The following is a 19,098-nucleotide window of genomic DNA, read 5'->3' on the forward strand; positions in this document are numbered from 1 at the left end:
TTTTTTCACCATTAATATCTCCTATTTTATAAGTTGGTGGTTGTGTTTTTAGAACTTCATTAACTTTAAACAATTCTCTATTCCAATTAGAAGTGTAACCTTTAGAGAAGATATTACGTTTATCTACACTTCTAACATAATCACCAACGTTAAGTTTAGGTTTAATATTATTAAAACTAAAAGTGTATTTAACTTTATCAGGATTATTAGAAGCCTCAACTGGTGTCATATTAATTGTCGAGTGAATGTTATTGTTATATATTACAACAGCATCATTTAATATATTTACCCAATTATCATCGCCATTGATGAAAATTGGTTTATTTATTATGTGTAAAAATGTTCTATTGAATCTCTCTATAAAAACAGCTTTTAAGTCACTATAAGTAGAATATAGCTCTATCCCTGAAGCGGCTTTGCCGGTTCCATATTCTTTAAGTAAAGATTTAAATGTTTTATTGTAAAACTCACTACCTCTATCTACCCATAATTTTTCTGGTTTTCGTCCTTCTGATAGGGTTGTTTTAAAACCATTAGTTATAGATAAACCAGATTTATTCTTTAAAGGAATAGCACATGCATATTTTGTGAATATATCTATAACTGTTAATATAAACTTATAATTATTATTGTATTTAATTAGAGATGACTTATCAATTAAATCAGCTGACCATGTTTCATCTTTATATAGTGGTATTATTTTTTCTCCTCTAAACTTTGTTATTCGAGGACTGAATACTTCTTTAGCCAGTTGTTGTTGTTGTTTTTCTATCGTTTTATTTAAGGACATAGTCATCTGCGAAGCAGGTTCCCTGATAGCTTCGCTCATTTACCATAATTAAAAACAAAATTTTCTAGTTGCTCTTGATTAATAATATCCATAGATAATAGTTGCTTAGATATATCTAGCATTTCATCATGTAATCCATCATGACCAGCTTTTTAATTCTAGTATTAATAATTCTAGTCTTTCTACTAAATTGTTTGGGTTGCCATTTAATCCCCTGCCAAATATATCATCTCTTACCTCCATTATACGTTTTATTGTTCTATATCTAGCGCTTTTCTTATCCCCCTTTTCCTAAATCATATCTAATATCCTTTAAAAACTTTTTAATTTTGTTTTCATCTTCCTCAACCTTATCATCATATGTTACATTTGATTTAGTAAGAAAATCAGTAAATCTTTCTGAAAACTCATATACATTACCCCTAACTAAAAATGCACCCTGCTCTAGAGTTATATCAACACCATTCATTTCATGCTAGGTAAATCTCCTACTAGGTAAATCTACGAGTTCTAATTTTAATTGAGGATTAGTTTGAGCCCCCATGTCATGAAGAAGTTCGGCTGTTTTTGTATCAACATAAACTGGTGCTATATCTTGAGTTTGCTTTATGGTCCCCTTTAACGTTTCACCCATCTGCAAAGCAGTTTAATTAAACTGGGAACCAGCTTGCTCGATCTGCGAAGCAGTTTCACCAATCATCTTAGTTTGTTTATCTAACTCTTGATTTTGCCAATCTATTGCTCTTAATGTTTGTTCACTTAATGATAGATTCTGTTCATTGTTCGCATTTATCTGCGAAGCAGTTTCACTGATAGTTTTAGTTAAAGGATCGAATAACTCTTTTATTTCACCATAATATTCTTGTTGTTTTAATTTATCTTCTAACCTATTTCTTCTGTTTTGTTTTTTCTAGATTGTTTAATTTTATAAGTGTTTCTAGTTTAGACATTTTATAAGTATTGAAAAATTAAAATAAGAGTAAAAAATGGATAATGAAAACAGCTTCTCTCTTAATCTAAAAAGATGTTTAGCTTGTAAAAGACGTTGTAATACTATAGATGAGTTTATTGATCATATTAGGGAACCAAATCATGATGATTTAATAATTTCAACTTATTCTAAATATGTAGATGGGGCTGGGAAGATAATAAAATTTCTAGAATATAAAAAAAATATAATAGCTGGAGCTACACTACATAAGAATACAATCATGGGAGACACTATGGAAAAATATATGGCTCAGATAATGATTTATAATTTACTAAATACCAACCATATGGATGTAATGAATGAATTAGGTCTATAATTATTTGTCATAAAAATTAGCAAAGCTCGTTATATATTATAATAGCAACTTCAAATAACTTTCTATCATCATTAATGGTTAGTTCTAGAATATTATTAACCAGTAGGTCTTTGTCTCCATCTAATGATCTGCGAAGCAGTTTCACTGATGCTTGGTGGATCATTTTTATTAAATCTCTTTTGAATAGATATAGATTCTCATCATGAGGATAGCTTTTAATATTATTTACATAAAATCTTTTATCATCAAATGTGTTTAGACTAATCTTACTTGTTTTGGTTGTTGTCATGTTATAACCAACTTTTTGTATTCTACATTCATCTACTGTTCTCTGTGTTTTATTCATTAATGCATCATAATAATCTATGTGCCTAGCATTATTATGCTTCTTTATTCCTTTTTCTTTAGTGTTTTTAGGATAATTTTTGAAGCTATATGTTTTGGGGGACAATACTATAAATTCCTCAATAATCCTACTTCCCAGCTCGTGCTTAAACTTGCCGGGGACTTTATTATTAGTTTTTATAGGTATGTCTAGGTTACTTAAGTCCATATGCTCATCACTAACTTTACCTTCACTATAACTTAATACGAAACTGTCCGTATCCATATAGTGAAGTGTTAGATCTTTGAGGGATGGTTGTAGAATATTATAGAATACATCATACATGTGTAATTTACTTATTTCTAAGACAGTAACACCTACATATACTGGAGAATCATATTCTGTTTTTTTACATATATATTCTATTTGGCTATAATCTCTATATCTAGTTATATTTTAAATGTTGGTTTACTTACACTTTTCATTATCTTTTCTTCATCATGCAAGAACTTGCTTTGAAAGAAGTGTAGAGGATTCATGCATATTCTTCCATATAATGAGTTATTCATTAATTTCCTAAGATTAATTTCTCTGATCGGTGAAGCAGTTTCCCTGATCTTGCCTTGCCTCCATCTCTTTGTCGGTATCCCAATTCATTATCATTTATCTTTCTCTTATTAGGCATTAGTGCTAACTGTTCTGTTCTCTCTTTACATTCATTAGTATAATCAATATCACAAACTATATAGTAACCATGATCACTATCATCTGAAGTATTCAATATTACATCTAGAGTAGTAGTAGTAATAAACTCAAAATCCTTATAAGGTAACTTTTGCATCATTGCATAACCATATAGGTTGTTTGCGTCTATGTACCACATATTTCTATTAATAACTTTATCATTAGTATCTGCGAAGCAGGTTCCCTGATTAGTTTTAGTATTAGTATTAGTACTAGTATTAGTATTAGTATTAGTATTAGTATTAGTATTAGTATTAGTATTAGTATTAGTATTAGTATTAGTATTAGTATTAGTATTAGTATTAGTATTAGTATTAGTATTAGTATTAGTATTAGTATTAGTATTAGTATTAGTATTAGTATTAGTATTAGTATTAGTATTAGTATTAGTATTAGTATTAGTATTAGTGTTAGTATTAGTATTAGTATTAGTATTAGTATTAGTATTAGTATTAGTATTAGTATTAGTATTACTATTAGTATTAGTATTAGTATTAGTATTAGTATTAGTATTAGTATTAGTATTAGTATTAGTATTAGTATTAGTATTAGTATTATCATTAATATTAGCATTAGTATTAGTATTACTATGTGCGAAGCAGGTTCCCTGATTATTTATATATCTATCACCCATTATTCCACATATACCACCTCTCTTTGCTCCAACAAAATCATCTAGCATTTGTTTATCTTGGAATGTATCTAATGTTACACCGCTTGACATTAACCAACAATCAAAACTATAACCCGGGAGACTAACGTAATGTGGTGGATTGAGCTTGAATTCTTTCATACTTAGTTTAACATATTCATTCATGCAATAGTCTAATATTTCCACATCATTCTGTAAATACTCTATAGTTAGATCTTTACCAGTTTTATTACTGTTTTCATTATTAAAGTTATCTACTTCTTCTTGTGTTGGTAATTTATTATGTAGAGAGGATTTAAAGTCTTCTATTTTTAGATTACCTATAACTTCTTGGTAATCATCCAAACCAAAGTATTCATATGGATATAATGTTTTAGTTTTACATCCGTAAATCTTTGCCATTTGATCTAGAGGCATAGCTAAGAAGTTATAACTGTCTAAGAATTTGAGACAACCAATGCTAAACTTCTTAGATTTACCAGCAGCTAGTGGTATGCTATCTACTTTTCTTTTATCATTATTCTGTTTAAAGAGTTCACTGTATAGTAGGTTGCAGTCATAGCCAGAGCCATTATGGAATATTACTGGAATGAAGTTTTGTTGTTTGTGTCTTAGATTACATATTTTACATGCTGGTCCTCTATATTTACCAGTTTCACGACAATGATCTTTTACTTTATTAATACATGTTTTACTGCAGATATGACAAGTGTTATTAGTTTCATGATATAATTAATCTTCTTCTGTGAATATCATCTTTTCATTATGTTTGAAATTATTCTCAGTTTCTATTTCTAATAGATCTCTAGCAAATCTTTTGATGCAGCCTAGACTGAAGTAGTGCTTGAAGTTACCTTGCCAGGTGTAACCCACAGCTATTGGAATATGTTCAGCTATTATATATTTTAAATCACTTGTTGAGACTTCAACAATGCAACATTCTATATCAGCAGTTATAATATTTTTTATATTCTGACGTTTGTGTTCATTTACAAAAGTAATATGTTTTTTCTTAGGACAAACAATCTCTGGTTTGAATGAGGTGCTGCATTCGTGTTTATCATATTTAATTTGTGAGTTAAACCAATAGGTACACCTATCACAATAATAAAATTTAATGTTGTTTTTATTTGGTCGTTCTAACAAGGTTTCTATATTTTTTATTAGGGCACAGTGTTCTATTTGACCATTACTCCAAACTAGTGTTCTTACATCTTTTCTATCTTTATTAAAATCATCCACTTGTTTAAACAATTCTATTTTACCATTGCCACAAGGTGTGTATACCCAAATATTAATATTAAACAATTTCTGTATTCTTATTATATAAGCAAAATCACCTTCATGTTGTTGTCTTGGTTCAATTAGTTTATCTACATATTTACTTTCTCGAGTTGCATGGTGTGGGGCGGGATGTAGCCAAGCAGTTATAGTTAGTTATAAGCAATTGTATATATAACTATGTATATTTAATATCGATTTAGAGTTTTTGAGATCTGGAGGTAAATCTATATAACTACCAATAGATGCTTTAGTCGGTTCAATGTTTAACTGAATACTTCTTATTCCAAGAAATTCAAAATCATAATCATAACCTTCATATATTTCCTTTTTGAAATCTAGCCACCGATTGAAGTCACCATATTCATATATTGCATTATCATTAACATAATCAGTATTGAAAAATATTTTAGTAGTTCTAACTTCTTCTTTGGTTCTCTTCTTATAATCACATTCCGCCGTGATCTTATATTTAAAACTCTTAACTTTACGAAACTGGTAACAGTTTTTAATTTCTTCAAAAGAGTAATTAGTTGCTTCATCTATATCTTCAATGTAATTCCCACCTTTATCAGTAATATAAAATTCTCTCATGTTCTGACTTGAGTTTATAGCGAAGTCTTCTGTGTTTTCTAGATAGATGCGATTGTGACTATACAAATGAGTAGTTAGAGCTACTTTACTTCTAAACTCTTCATGACATTCTTTACATTCATACTTAATTCTGGTGTAGATATCCTCTTCAGTTTTAGTCTTAGGTTTGGTGGCTGGTTTAGTTTTAATAATATAATCATCTTCATCCAAATTATACACCCTCTCCGAGTTTTCCTCTTCTTCAGACTCAAACATTTTCTCCAATAGTTCCTTATGTTTGAGATCGTATGATTGATGCCTGTATAAAGCCTTCTTTTATTCAAAGGATAGATTACAGACATCGCAGAAGTTTTTGACACTAGTATTAGTTGATTGAGACATGATGTATTTTTTTAGAGAAATAATCAAAAAGTAATTTTTCGAAATATGAAAATGAAATGCGATAAGTGTATAAATAAACCTTGGAAAGAATGATGTAATAATTGTAAAGAATTAGAATATTCTTGTTATGTATGTAAAAATATGGTTAAGGTTAAAGATTATATAGAACATTTGGGATATCATTATTCTGATCCTGATCAATATCTAACATGTAGTATTTGTAACGTTTATAAACATATATCATTATATAGATTTAGAAATAGGAAATGTAGACTATGTATTTATCTTCATAGATATAGATATGGTCACACTAGAAATCAATTCAGAGAGCATGTTTATAAGTATAATGTTCAAGAAGACATAGAAAAACACTAATCACTGTGTTTCCACCGATCTCAGTGTTTTTGACTGTATACCCATCACAGTGTGTCCCATATACAGTCTCACAGCAGGGATCGTCCTTTTTAAGAACTGTGAATTTGGTTTTTTTATCTCACTTAGTTTTAAAGTATTTCATCAAATCCTGAAAGGCGGCATCGCCGATCGGGGGACGTTCACTGGAGTCAGTGAGGAAGGAACCCCAAACCTTCCGTTTGCTGAAGCAACTTAACTAGACTCGATGATTTAACCACTACGCTAAGTGAGACAGAAAGTTTTAGTTTTAGATTGATTAAATATTGATTAGGGGATATATGAAAATTTTTATTATTTTAATTTTTCTTTCAATTTTTGTTCAAGTTTTTTCGCAAGTTGGTTTCACGTGCTTTTTACACGGTCTCATCTGCGAAGCAGTTTCACAGATTAGTTTTATACTAGTATCTGGGATACGTTCACTGGAGTCAGTGAGGATAGAACCCGAACTATCGGTGAAACCGCTTCACGGATCCGTCTGATAATGGTTAATTACCAGCTTAACTCTGTACTAGTGGCTTGCACTAAGTGAGACAAGAAATGATAGATTTAAAATATAAAAGAAGTGAATATAGAGCTAATATATAGTAGTGGATAAAACAAGGGATTCAACAAACAGTAAAATTTGGCCCCATTCGACATGCACGATTAGCGTTAGGAGAAAGGGACAAATTTTACCGGTGGTTGAATCCCTTGTTTTATCCACTACTTAGGGGGCTCATATGTTTTAGTTCCCCAGTAGGTGCACGTGCTATTATTTTGTTTTCACACTAGTGCGCTATATAACAACACCTAGTTTCTAACAGGGGGATATACCCAGATCGAAGTGTCAACGCTAAAAATCTCTAAAAATAAAAAAATTGCGGTGAATGCGGTGAAAAGATGTAAAAATTGCTATTTGTAGCGTTGAATGCGGTGAATGCGGTGAAAAACAATTCACCGCTAAAAATCGCAAATCTTACGAAAATTCACCGCTAATTTTACCAGATATCGTCACCGCAGAAAACATTGCAAAAAAGATGTAAGAATAGCGGTTAATGCGGTGAAATTGGTGAAAAACTTTACCGCTAAGACTCGCAAATCGTACAAAAATTGGGTCTTTCCCATTATAGCCCCCCAGCTTAGTGGTCAGATAACCTATAGCCCCCCCCCCCCCCCCCCCAAACATGGTAATTATACCATAAAGAGGGGGCTATAATGGAAAGACCCCAAAAATTCACCGCTAAATTTACCGCAAATCTTACAAAAATTCACCACATTCATCACATTCATCGCTAAGAGATGGGGATCTTTGCGGTGAAATTTTTTTCACCACCATTCACCGCATTTCTTACATTTTTTTTGACAAATCCTCGACCCGGGTAAAAAACACTGGGGGGGGGGGGGGGCAGAATAGATCTAATGAACTGTCAAGACAAGTCTTTTTTAAATTTATTTTTGAGTGCCTGTGAGATGCAGAATATTGGAAAAAAGATTCAGAAAGACTGAACAAATCTCTGGGTATATTTGACGTACATGGTCTGTCCCCTCTGCACTTAGCCTTCAGAATGGGAAGAACTGACTACTTGAAACTGTTCTTCGACAAAGCAAAGCCGGAGCACTTTCTAGAACGGACCAGGAATCTTTCCAACAACTGAAATTACCTGGATATTAATTAGTAATTTATATTTTCCGTTTATCAAGTTGCCTGATCCTGATTCGAATCCATTGCTGGTCCATTTTCACAGTAGTTGCACCTGCATAGACCCCCTAACCGGTTACGGGCCCAGACCCTGGTCTCTGAACCGCAAAATAGACAAGATAGTTAGAAACTGTAAAAGTGATGATGCGCAATTTCAGGGGGAGTGTTAGAAGCTTGAGGGAGAACAGCCGAATGTAAGTTGTGCATAAGATAAGCTTGAAAAGAAGCTCTACTTGCTCAACGTATACTTGGCTAGAGAAAGGAAGCCTTGAGGAACAAGAAAGAACGTGAGAACGGGTTATAAGAGACGCCCACGTTCGAGAGTTTAAGACCAGTTGGTGTAAATGGGTAGCACACTAGGCCTGCAATCAAGAGATGCTGGTTCGAAGAGTACTGGTCCATTTTCACAGTAGTTGCTTCTGCATAGACCCGCTGAGAGTTTATTTCAAGAGGATCAAATTAAACAGATAAAACATCAGGATATTACACTGAGAGAATGTTTGGTTAATATTTACATCGACGACAATGTGCACAACGACAATGCAGCAATAAGGAACTTCAAGAACGTAGATTTGATACAATTGAGTGAAGAGCTAGCAGAAAAATTAGGTCTAATTATGTTGGGAGAAGTAAACAGGGAAATGCAAGTGGTTATTAAATATCCGTACGATCAAAGAACCGGACAAGAAATAATTGTGATTCCTAGTGAATGGCTCGAGACAAATATTGCTTCTACAGAGTTCGAAAAGTAGTCAGTTAAAAGTTTTTAAGAAGCGTACCGAGGAAAGGAAAAAGTTTTTAAAAGAGTCGAACAATGCAAAAAGTTCGATGAAGAAAAAGGTTTGGGGGATAAAGAGTTACAGGCACAAATTGAAAAAGAAGAGAAGGAAAGGCAGCGCCTTGAGATGTTGACGCCAGTTGATATAGAGACCAAGGAACCGAAAAGACTACAGGAAGAGAGTAGGGAAAAATTCTTGTCAAAGTTGGAAAAAGTAGTTACGCCTGAAGGTTTTGTCTATTACGTTGACAACTCCTCAGCGAAAAATGGAGGAGATGACAGTCTCTTCATGAGTGATTTGGAACAATGAGGACAGTGATGATAAGGAAGTGGAGTTTCGCTCTGGACAGAATGAGTTGGCTGTATGTATGTATGTACTCAAGAGACGAACAGCGACTGCTTGGATCTCTTGGCACCTGAGTTTTCGTCTCTAGTAGGAGGCGGTGAAGTTGATATGAGAGAGATAGAATCCAATCAAAGAACTTTTGCGGAATGCCTAGCTGAAGACTATCTTAGAGCTAATTTGAATGAAGAAATGGAAACGGTAATTGAGGAAGTCCTGTGTGTATTTGAGAGAAGTGGTTGTGTATCTAGTAGAGATGAAGAAGAAGCGTCTTTTTGAAACGAAAATAAAATCAGAGAGAAAAGTAATGGTTCCGTTTGCCCCGCGAGCGTTATTTCTGGACACTAGCGACATACAGACTCACAAACAAATAGTATTGGGGAAATTTTTAGACAATTTGATTGGAGTGGCAACCCGGGTGACTTAAAAGGGAAATGGCTAAAACTTTGTGCAGTTAATAATCCACCAGGGGATGCAGCGGTTAAGGAGTTTGAGGCTGAGTTCGAAACTAGATCAAGGGCAGTTGTGGACTTGGAAAAAGATAGGAGCGTAGTCAAGAGTCCCAAAAATTTGAAGATAGGATTCAAGTATTTTTGAGGGGTTATGAAGCATGTCTGTATTGGGATACAGCAAGAATTTTTGAATTGGACGGAACAGGCACGTCAACTGCTGACTTGGAAGAGGTGTTTGAAAGTTGCACTGCAATTAAAGAAGAAGAGCAACTCGAGCTGATTTCGAGAGCTTCCGAAGGAGTCGTGTCCTGGGAGACAGCTGAGGTGTTCACGGTACAAAAGCCAACAGAAGAGAAAGCTCATTGGATTTGCAATCTTGACTACTGCAATTCGGCAGGGGAACTTACACACAGGACCAATAGCGAATTACAGAAACGACCTCAATTGCTATCGACGGCGAGAATGGAAGCTTTTCAAGGAGTGTTTGAAAATACGGCGACAGCAATCAGGAATGAATTGGAAGTTGAGCGAGCTGAGTTAGTTGTTTCAAGCAAGGAGAGCACTACAGCTTTAAACGAGTTTGAAAGAGTTGATTTGAAGAAAAATTTTCAAGTACTAGGCAGAGCTCGTGATACCATTGTGAAGTGGGAGGCTACATCATATTTCCCTCAGGTTGATGCAGTATTGGCTTCGGTTGTTATGTTGACAGACAATTTTCAGAGCTATAAGGAGGTAGTAGAGACCTTTAGTCAAGTTCATGTTGGAGAAGGAGGAAGCAGTGATGTCACGGATAGACAATGGAGTGTGGAATCTTGCGATAAATTGTCGGCTTTCAGGACATCGGTTGGAAGAGTTTTGAGTTGGTTAGAATTCTTGCTTATTCTAATGTTGGGTATCATGGAAAGTTTTTAGAATTTGGAAAGAGCCAATGATTCAAAGATCTTAGCAGTAAAACCAAATAAACGGAATCAACAAGACCAGATGTTAGGATGTTCATCGGTAGAACCAGACAAGTTTAGACGAGAAGCAGTTTTGAAGAAGCTCAAGCAAGTGTTTAAGAATTACGTTTCAAGGTCTGAAAAAGGACTATTAGTTCCAGAGAGTGCGATGGACACGTCAAATTTTCATCTGCGTAGTGTTGGAAGTATGCAGGGATGGGAATATATGTGCTAAAACAGTCAAGCAGTTTAGGATGTAGCAATCAGAGGCTTCGGTTAAGATAGAGGAGGTCTGAAGCGGGTCACGGAGTGGTTTTAGCAATCACGAAAACCCCTCTGCTAAAAATGTCCTCAGGAAAAGAAGGATGTTTGAATTTCAGTAAACGGCGAAGTGGGAGTTTTGGTGGAAATAAAATACAAAGAGGTACTTGATGAGTTTTGAGAATTTGAAGGAAACAAGTAGAAAGCAGGTTGAACTAGGCAAAGGCAATGAACTCTCCAGTGCTGACGAATCGATCGACGCTAGCGATATAGAGGAGGCACAACCAGAGTTGACAACCAATGTGTTGTGTGTGATCACAACCGAGGAGTTTGACTTTCGGTCTACTCTTGACAGTGAAGCTGGAGGTTCCTTGAAACAACTTGAAACTATTAGTGGCATGACCTCAGATAGAGTGGAGGACAGATATGCGGACCCCCAATAGAATACAGGAGTCGAGGGAACAGAGGAATTTCAGAGAATTATTGAGGGAGATTTAAGGCACAGCAATGTGTTGATGGTTGAAAGACCCTCCGATGACATGTGGTTTCAATTGGGAGCAGCGATTAACTGTGTTAGACAGTGCCAGGGTCGTCGAAAAGAATGTTATCTCTTTTCTTTGGGGTTTTCAAACAACTTTGGAAGCAGAAGTGAGGAAGTACGTGGAATGCCAATTGTATGGTCTCCACCTGTTTATAGCACAAGTGATGTAGTCTACCATAGAAGAAAGGAATCTCAGTCAGTAGTCGAATTGCATTATGCGTTGATGGGATTGATGGGCGATGTCCACAGCAGAAGGGAGGAGTTCCGTCAGAGAGGATTCTGTTTCAACGGTTGTGGAGACTTGATATCGCAAGAGACAATGTGGCTTCAGCCAAGTCGGAAGGAGAAATGGAGCAGGCTGAAGCTGATGAGGAGATGGTGCTGGAGGAGGAGACCTCCAGATGTAAGGTGACTGTCCAGTGAGGAGATGGGAGGATATCCCTTCAAGCAAGGAAGAACGAAAGATCTTGAGAAAGTACAGTCGGTTTCATAATCTTCAGCACGATAGCCTCTTCTTATTTTAATATCTAATCTTGTGTTTCAAATTAGTTTCTGTGCCTAATCATTGGTCAATAATGTGGTAAAGTTAGTCCAAAAAAACGCTGAATGGTGTTAAGTTTGTTTACGTGGTGAAATAAATATTTGATATTGTTTTCCAAACTGTAACTGGTAGAGGGTGCATGGATTATCAAAGGTTAAACACAAAAACTTGGTTTGTGAATATTAGGTAGTGTAAGCTAGTTGCATATAACTAATCTTGAAATAGTATTAGGAAGGTAAGTTGAACCAATTTAATTGGATTGATTGTTTCTAATACGTTCAAACGGAATTTTTGGTGAGATGGTCGGGGTAAATGATGAAAAGATTCGATGGTTAAACTGACTAGTTATTGTGTAGATAAGACGTAACAGAAAGTGGTATTGATTTAACTTTTTATTAGTTGTTATATGTGTTGTATCTATAAACAGAGAAAATTTTTATTTTGCGTAATCCTTCTATTATTTCTAGCGACATTTGTTGATTTTAATTTAGTTGCTGTAAATATGTTAAATGCTCCAGAGTAATACGTTGATGTACTATTAATAATAATTTGTAGATAGCGCTGGTTCACAAATTGATCTACGAGGTCTCGCTTAAGTGAATATGTCTGTTGTGATGTGTTGTGAAACTAATGAAGAAAAAGTAAGGTATGCATGAAGCAAAATCTGTGGATAAGGTAGACTAGATGTATCAACAAGACAAGCAAAAAAAGTTTTAAGCTTAGGGTTAGTTGAATTTTAGGTCCAATGCCAGTTTTAGCTATTATTCGGGAGAATAATAGTCTAGAAGGGAGGAGTGTAGAATTTGGGAAATCGTACTTTTATCGCAACATGTCGCAATAAAAATGGATAGATTTTGAATTCCGAAAATTGGTGACCATCAAACTGTTAGTAAGATTGTTGACTTGCAATTCAAAGCCATTTGACAAACCAGGCATTTATGGAAGGAAAACGTGTGGCTTTATAAGTTGAGCAGGGGCAATATTGATTTTCTTAAGGGGACCGAATTTATAAAATTTAGTTAACATCCGGTATTAACCTCAGTGTGATGAAACTTGGCAGGGAGTTAGTGCATACCGTTGGGCAAAATCCGTTGTTGTCACTTTTGGGAATTTGTTTTATATATACGTGGGGGACATCCAAATAAGGCTTAAATTCTTGAGTTCATAGTTTGACCGATTGATTAATTGGTAGCGTCATAAGTCTGATACTGCTATTGTTTTAGTTTGAATAGCTTGAACAGAAGTCAGTAATGTTCAAAGAAGGCCTTCAGGTCATTCAATTGTTTTTTTGAAGTCATAACAAACTTTACGTAAGAAAGGCATAACTAATGTGGTCCATAACGAGATGTGAACAGATGCTTTTGTTTTGATCACTCTCGTACGTTGTTGCTTGATTAGTTACTAAGGAGTACAACCACGGCATTGCCAAAACAGTACAATAAGAGCTGTAGCTTAAGAGTTGAACTCTAGAGAAAATGTGATAACAAAACCATTGTTGAGAGAGTTGAATTGACTTCATAAATTCAGAACACCGGTTTGCACGATTGGAAATCGGAAGCGCAGTTAAATCAAGCGGCTGAATTGAGAGCTTGTAGATTTGAGAGGATTTTAGCTCTTTAGTGGTGAATTTGGTTAAAGTTGTGAACCATCTTTTATAATAAAACTCTGGTTGAATTTTGTTTTAATTTTGTGATCTTTTACATTTCTTGTTTATTCATTTGATGTTATTTGATTACTTGAATCAATTCATCATTCCAACTAGAGTTTCCTTCGGCCGACAAGAGCAGCGTGGGGACAAAATAACCCTCCACTAGAAGTCCGAGAGCCATCAAAGCACCCCTTTCAATTTGTTAGAGTTTTGGGCGCTAGTCGGTTCCCAGCTAGTCAGCCTAAGCAAAGTACAAAATTCTACACATTGACACCATAGAGGAATCATATACAATTTTTTTAAAATCAAACATGAATTAGATATGAATTCTTTGAAAGAATACAAGTATCATATAGCAATTAGTTGAATTCAAACTAAGATCATAAATAAATGATTTAAATTGAAACAAGATGCATGTATAAATTCTACAAGGATCATATATGACATCTTCAAAATTATACATTATCAGATATTAAATCTTTGAAATCATTTAAAAAATCGTATGTGTCCTCATATGCGTTAGACAATGAAATCCCACAGCGACGCACTCTAAAATAATTATCAAAAATTCAAATCTGTGTATACCCGTACAGAACCCCCAAAGCCTATCAGGCCTGATTCAGAGATTTTCCAGAGGCCAAGTCTTGGCAGAGAGATGCCAAGACTTGGGTATTGGAGCCAAGACTTGGGACCTCTCTGGGCAGAGAGAGGCGAAGACTTGGGTTTCTCTGAGCAGAGTAAAAGTCGACATCATGAAGATCCGATGTTTTTCAATTAATGAGGGCAACTCTTTGAGCTCTAGTAGCTGTAGCTATTCAAGTCGCGGCTGCGTCTTATATGCCAAGAGCTTCCGGAGTGTATCAGAGTGACTTAAGGCGTGTAGCTTCTCTCTCTGGGCAGAGAGACCAATGATTTCATTAGAAACCTCAGAGATCGACTCTGAAGTGCTCTCTTAGAGGCCTTGTATTTGACATGGCCATACTCTGAATCAGGCCTGGGACCTTCTCTCATTTTTTTCTGAATGAGACCTGATTGTCTCGGTAGGTATGTTACGGGTAGCTTGTTGGAAAATTTTATGGCGGATTCAGAAATGATTTCCGATGGTCAATGCGTCAAGAAGCTGTTTGTATGAGAGACAAAGAGATTCTGAGGACGTTTCACAGAATTCGGATGACACAAAAACTCAAAAAGAACATTCTTCATACATTTACTTTACTGTAAACGCTGTAATGTTTGTTTGACTAGAATGAAGAACATTGAAACAATCGCTCATTAAAAAAGTTTCCTGAAATTAACGCTTTTATTGCCTAATGAAAAAAATTTGAACTGTGGGTAGTAAACATTAAACACGCTTTTTTTCTTCTTTTAAGGTTGAAAATCATTCTGCATATCGCAGAAGCTGATGAATGGTCTTTTGTTTACTTCGCAAAGTCTCAAAGACCTATTATCAAAAACAAGCAACCTGTTCGCAAGATTAAAGGGATATGTTCTGCCCCCCCCCCCTCTCTCTCTCGCTACGTCCACTTAACACATACAGTGGGTTATATAGCACGTCCCTATGCAAAAAATAGCATATATGCACTTAGAGCGTGGGGGGGGGGGGCGTAAAAGTTATATGCCAACTAAGCTTGGGCGGGGAGGGGGCAGAATAGATCTGATTGAAGATCAGAAAAAAGTCATCTCGAGAAGGCACATTGGAAATAATCAAACACGGGACCAAGACTCGAATCAGTTATGAAGAGCCTATGAAGAAACACCCGCTGGTAATAATTTATAACCCGGAGAAATATGGATCAAAATTATTCAAAATCAACCAGCAAGACGATTGTAAGACAGAATACTTTAACTTGGATTTTTCTGTACCCTGGCACATTAATAGTCTAATTGACAAAGCATTTCAAGGCTAGAGTCTGTTTCTCATAAACAAGGATTTTTAGAAGAACGATATAAGCTGTGATTGGCTACTTCCATTTTGATAGAAGCATGAATAGATCTCAGTGATTTGGGAATTTTTATCTTATAAGATCTTGCTTGCGAATTTCTTACAAACTGTCATATCAGCAATTATCAGACTATGCATGGCTTCCCCGGTCGAGGTGTCACCGCCATTCAACATAATTATGTAAGATAAGCGGTGAATGCGGAAATTTTTGTAAGATATGCGGTGAATTCGGTGAAATTACATAAATCAGGCAGTGAACGCGGTGAAAAAATCTTAATCGCCTGGTGGCGGTGAAATTGCATAATTTCATCGCTGAATTTAGCGGTGAAATTACATCAATTCACCGCTTTGAAAAAAGTGTCCAAAATATGTGGTGATCACAAAAAATTTCCCTGACATCTTATCAATTCATGTAACATAACAAATTTTTTGTCAGGCCTTACAAAAAAAGTTTTTTTTGTTAGCTCTTACCCGATATATTATAACCTTTCCCTTACAAGCATATTTTCTGTGGGAAAGAAATGACCAGATCCTGTATGATATAAAGATTTGGCTAGCGTCTTAAAACAAAATTTACACATTTAAAATTACGTATTACTCGGGCAAGTCCAATATGATCCAAATAAAATTGTAAGTTCAAAATGATCTATGATCAGGCTATATCAATGACATCTGAGAAGTTTGATCTCCCGTCTCTATTTATTAACTTATTTAAAAAAACAACTTGTCCTAAAAGAGAAGAGAACATTTCCAAACAAAACATTAACAGCAAAAGGGAGGCTCGGTAATGTGCGTTCGCACTTAAAGTTCCGACCCCGCTCATCCGCACATTTGGCATAAATGCCAACCAAATAAGGAACACATTGTAAACCCCCAAAAATTAAAATATTTTTCAAAAAATTTATATGAACAAAAAGATCGCCTCCAGCGCAGATAACTCAGTGCAGTAAAAAAAATGCCGCATTAGATTGATGAGATCAGCCATTATTAAGAAAGCAAGTCAAGACGAACAACAAAATCGAACAACATTAACAACAAACATTAATTACATTAAAAACTTTGTGTACATTTTTTAAATAGCGTCAGATAAAACTGAAACTAAACAAAAAAAGGAACTTGTTTTTCACTAGAAAAGAAATGGGACGGCTCCATATATAGGCTCGGTAACAATTAGACAAAAATAGAACAAAAACAGCAAGGTTAAAAAACAGCAAGGCTTCAATTTTTAAAAACAATTATTAATGAAAACCATTTGATAGCAATCGACAACATCCAATATGTTATAATCGCATACGTCTCTATAGGAGGACAGTAAGACCTGTCATCGTTCAATTTTTTATGCGGTTAAAAAAAGAACAACAAATAGAAACAAGAAACAAAAGATCAATTGAGACTTGCAAGGAAACGCTGTCGAAGCCGTAAAGGTTTAGTTTGCCCCTCAAAATATGTTCAATTGATCCTTCCTCGAACGATGACATGAAATCCATCAGCTAATTACTCAAACCAGAAGACCAGCTAATTTATTCCTCCATAAAAATCGAATGAGACCTGTCAAAATCCAGAATATTTCAAAGGACTAAAAAGACGAATTAAAAACTACAGTTATAGACATACAAAAAAATTCAATTAATTTCTTCAAGAAAGAGGTGTCGAAGCTGTTAAAACCATAATCCATGCCTTGAAAGATTTTAATATGTTCAATTTTACCCAATTTTGAACGCCAATAATGTAATATGTGAACTTTCATTATTGTGATAATGAGACAAAACGAGAAAAAACCTGAAAAACGGGCCAATGCCCAAAAACCAAAAAAATTAAATCTAGTAGTATGAAAGCCACAAAGTAATAACTTAACATGCAAAAAAGATTGAATATTAAAGCAGTAGAAAGATGTGGAAGAAGAAGTTTTCCTCCCTTGCTGACACTAAGCTACAATTTGACCAAATTAAGAGAAAACTAGTGGGAAATATCAATAGGCAATTCTTTATTTAAAATGAAAACTTTTTTAAAAGTCAAAACGACCAAAATCTTTCGAGTAAAGAAAAGAGATATAATGACTTGTAACTGTTATGAAACCACTTCGAGCTGTCAACACTGAGCTTTGATTTGAATTATTCTTTCCTTAATTAACATAAAGAGGTTCGAATTTCTTTAAAAAAAAAGACCGACTGATTGCAATCCGAATTATTTATGGATCGTAACATTCCAAGATTGAACCAAAACCAGCCTTGCAAATGCTGTTCCTTCAGTAAGAACACTCAATTCTTTCGAATGTCATAGATCAAAATAATATAAATTGTTAGTTAAAAGATTAAAAATGGTGCATTTTTGATAATCATAGAGTAAAGTTATCAAAAACCGGCAAAATTTTAATTCCCGAATACTCTAAAAAAAGTGGAAGTAAGAATGGCTCTCTTTGCAGTGAACAAAGATGTTGCTAGTTGTTTTTGGTTGTGTACTTCCGGCAAATTTAATCAAAGTGGACTAAAGTACTTTATTTCGGGCAATTTTTGATGAAAAGTTGTGAATTTTGAAATATTTAGCCGAAATATTAGCCAAATAAACTAAATCAAAATAGTCAACAATACTTTTTTGTTTTTAAAAAAATAATCAACAGTACTTTTGTTAACAAATTGTTTACATATTTTGGCGAAATTGACGCAATTTTAGGCAATAATTCCGGAAAATGTGAATAAAAATAACGCAAATCTGTCTAATTTTCACTAAAATTTAAACCACGATAACTCGCTCTATAGAAAAACAAAGTTTAAAAAATCTCTTTAATTCTTTATTCTACACTGCACGGGCTCTTTAAAGATACAGTCACAACTCTACGATGAATATATCGATCGGTCAAAATTGTCTGAACAAAAAAAATCTAGTTGAGTATATAGTTCCTCCCTACACAAGAGGGGTCGGAGCAATAAATTCCAATTTTCTTAGAAACTGTTTCTTTGGAAGTTCTTTTTAACTCTTAGTTGCAGTATAGTAGAAGCATGTGGTATCGTTTTTCAAATTTCGGGAATTTTTTTCTTTTTGATGCTGTCCCGTCATGTCCCCAGAGAGCATCATCTCTGATTCAGAGAAAATCCGAGAAAGTCTCAGGTTTGATTAGGATTGTGGTCAGATTAAATACAAAACCACTAAGGAAACACTCCAGAGTCCATTCCATCGCTGAGATTTCTATTGAAAGAAGAAAATCAAGACTTTAGGGTCTATGCCCAGAGAAATCCCAAATCCTGGGTCTGTATGCCTAGAAAAAAAACCAAGTCTTGGGTCACTCTGAGACATTATGGGACCACTTGGTAGACAAGACGCGAGACTTAAGATTTCTCTTGGCAAAAAAGATCCCAGATTTGAAAAGCTACAGCTACAAAAATAACAAAAACAACCAAACATTATAAATAAACAGAAAAAAACCCCAAAGCAATCATAAAAAAACAAAAAAACAAGCACACGCACGCACACAAAATAAGAAGCTCTCCTAA

The 19,098-nt window shown here is 34.7% G+C and overlaps 1 protein-coding gene across 4 annotated transcripts in view; it reads left to right on the forward strand.

The window, feature by feature from the left end:
* LOC142349441 (uncharacterized) overlaps positions 1-19,098 on the forward strand; it is a 191,354-nt gene that overhangs the window by 10,115 nt on the left and 162,141 nt on the right. For 2 of the 4 annotated variants that reach the window (XM_075400989.1, XM_075400992.1), the window contains exons 2-5: positions 7,944-8,100; positions 14,754-14,858; positions 15,100-15,145; positions 15,330-15,570. In XM_075400989.1, the coding sequence (XP_075257104.1) occupies positions 7,944-8,100; positions 14,754-14,858; positions 15,100-15,145; positions 15,330-15,570 (549 nt within the window). The remainder of the gene's footprint in view (positions 1-7,943; positions 8,101-14,753; positions 14,859-15,099; positions 15,146-15,329; positions 15,571-19,098) is intronic. The other 2 variants (XM_075400991.1, XM_075400990.1) reach the window with 2 other exon arrangements.

This window comes from Convolutriloba macropyga, chromosome 11 (assembly GCF_964194025.1).
Source record: "Convolutriloba macropyga chromosome 11, txConMacr16.3, whole genome shotgun sequence".
In the NCBI taxonomy this organism is placed as follows: Eukaryota; Metazoa; Xenacoelomorpha; order Acoela; family Convolutidae; genus Convolutriloba; species Convolutriloba macropyga.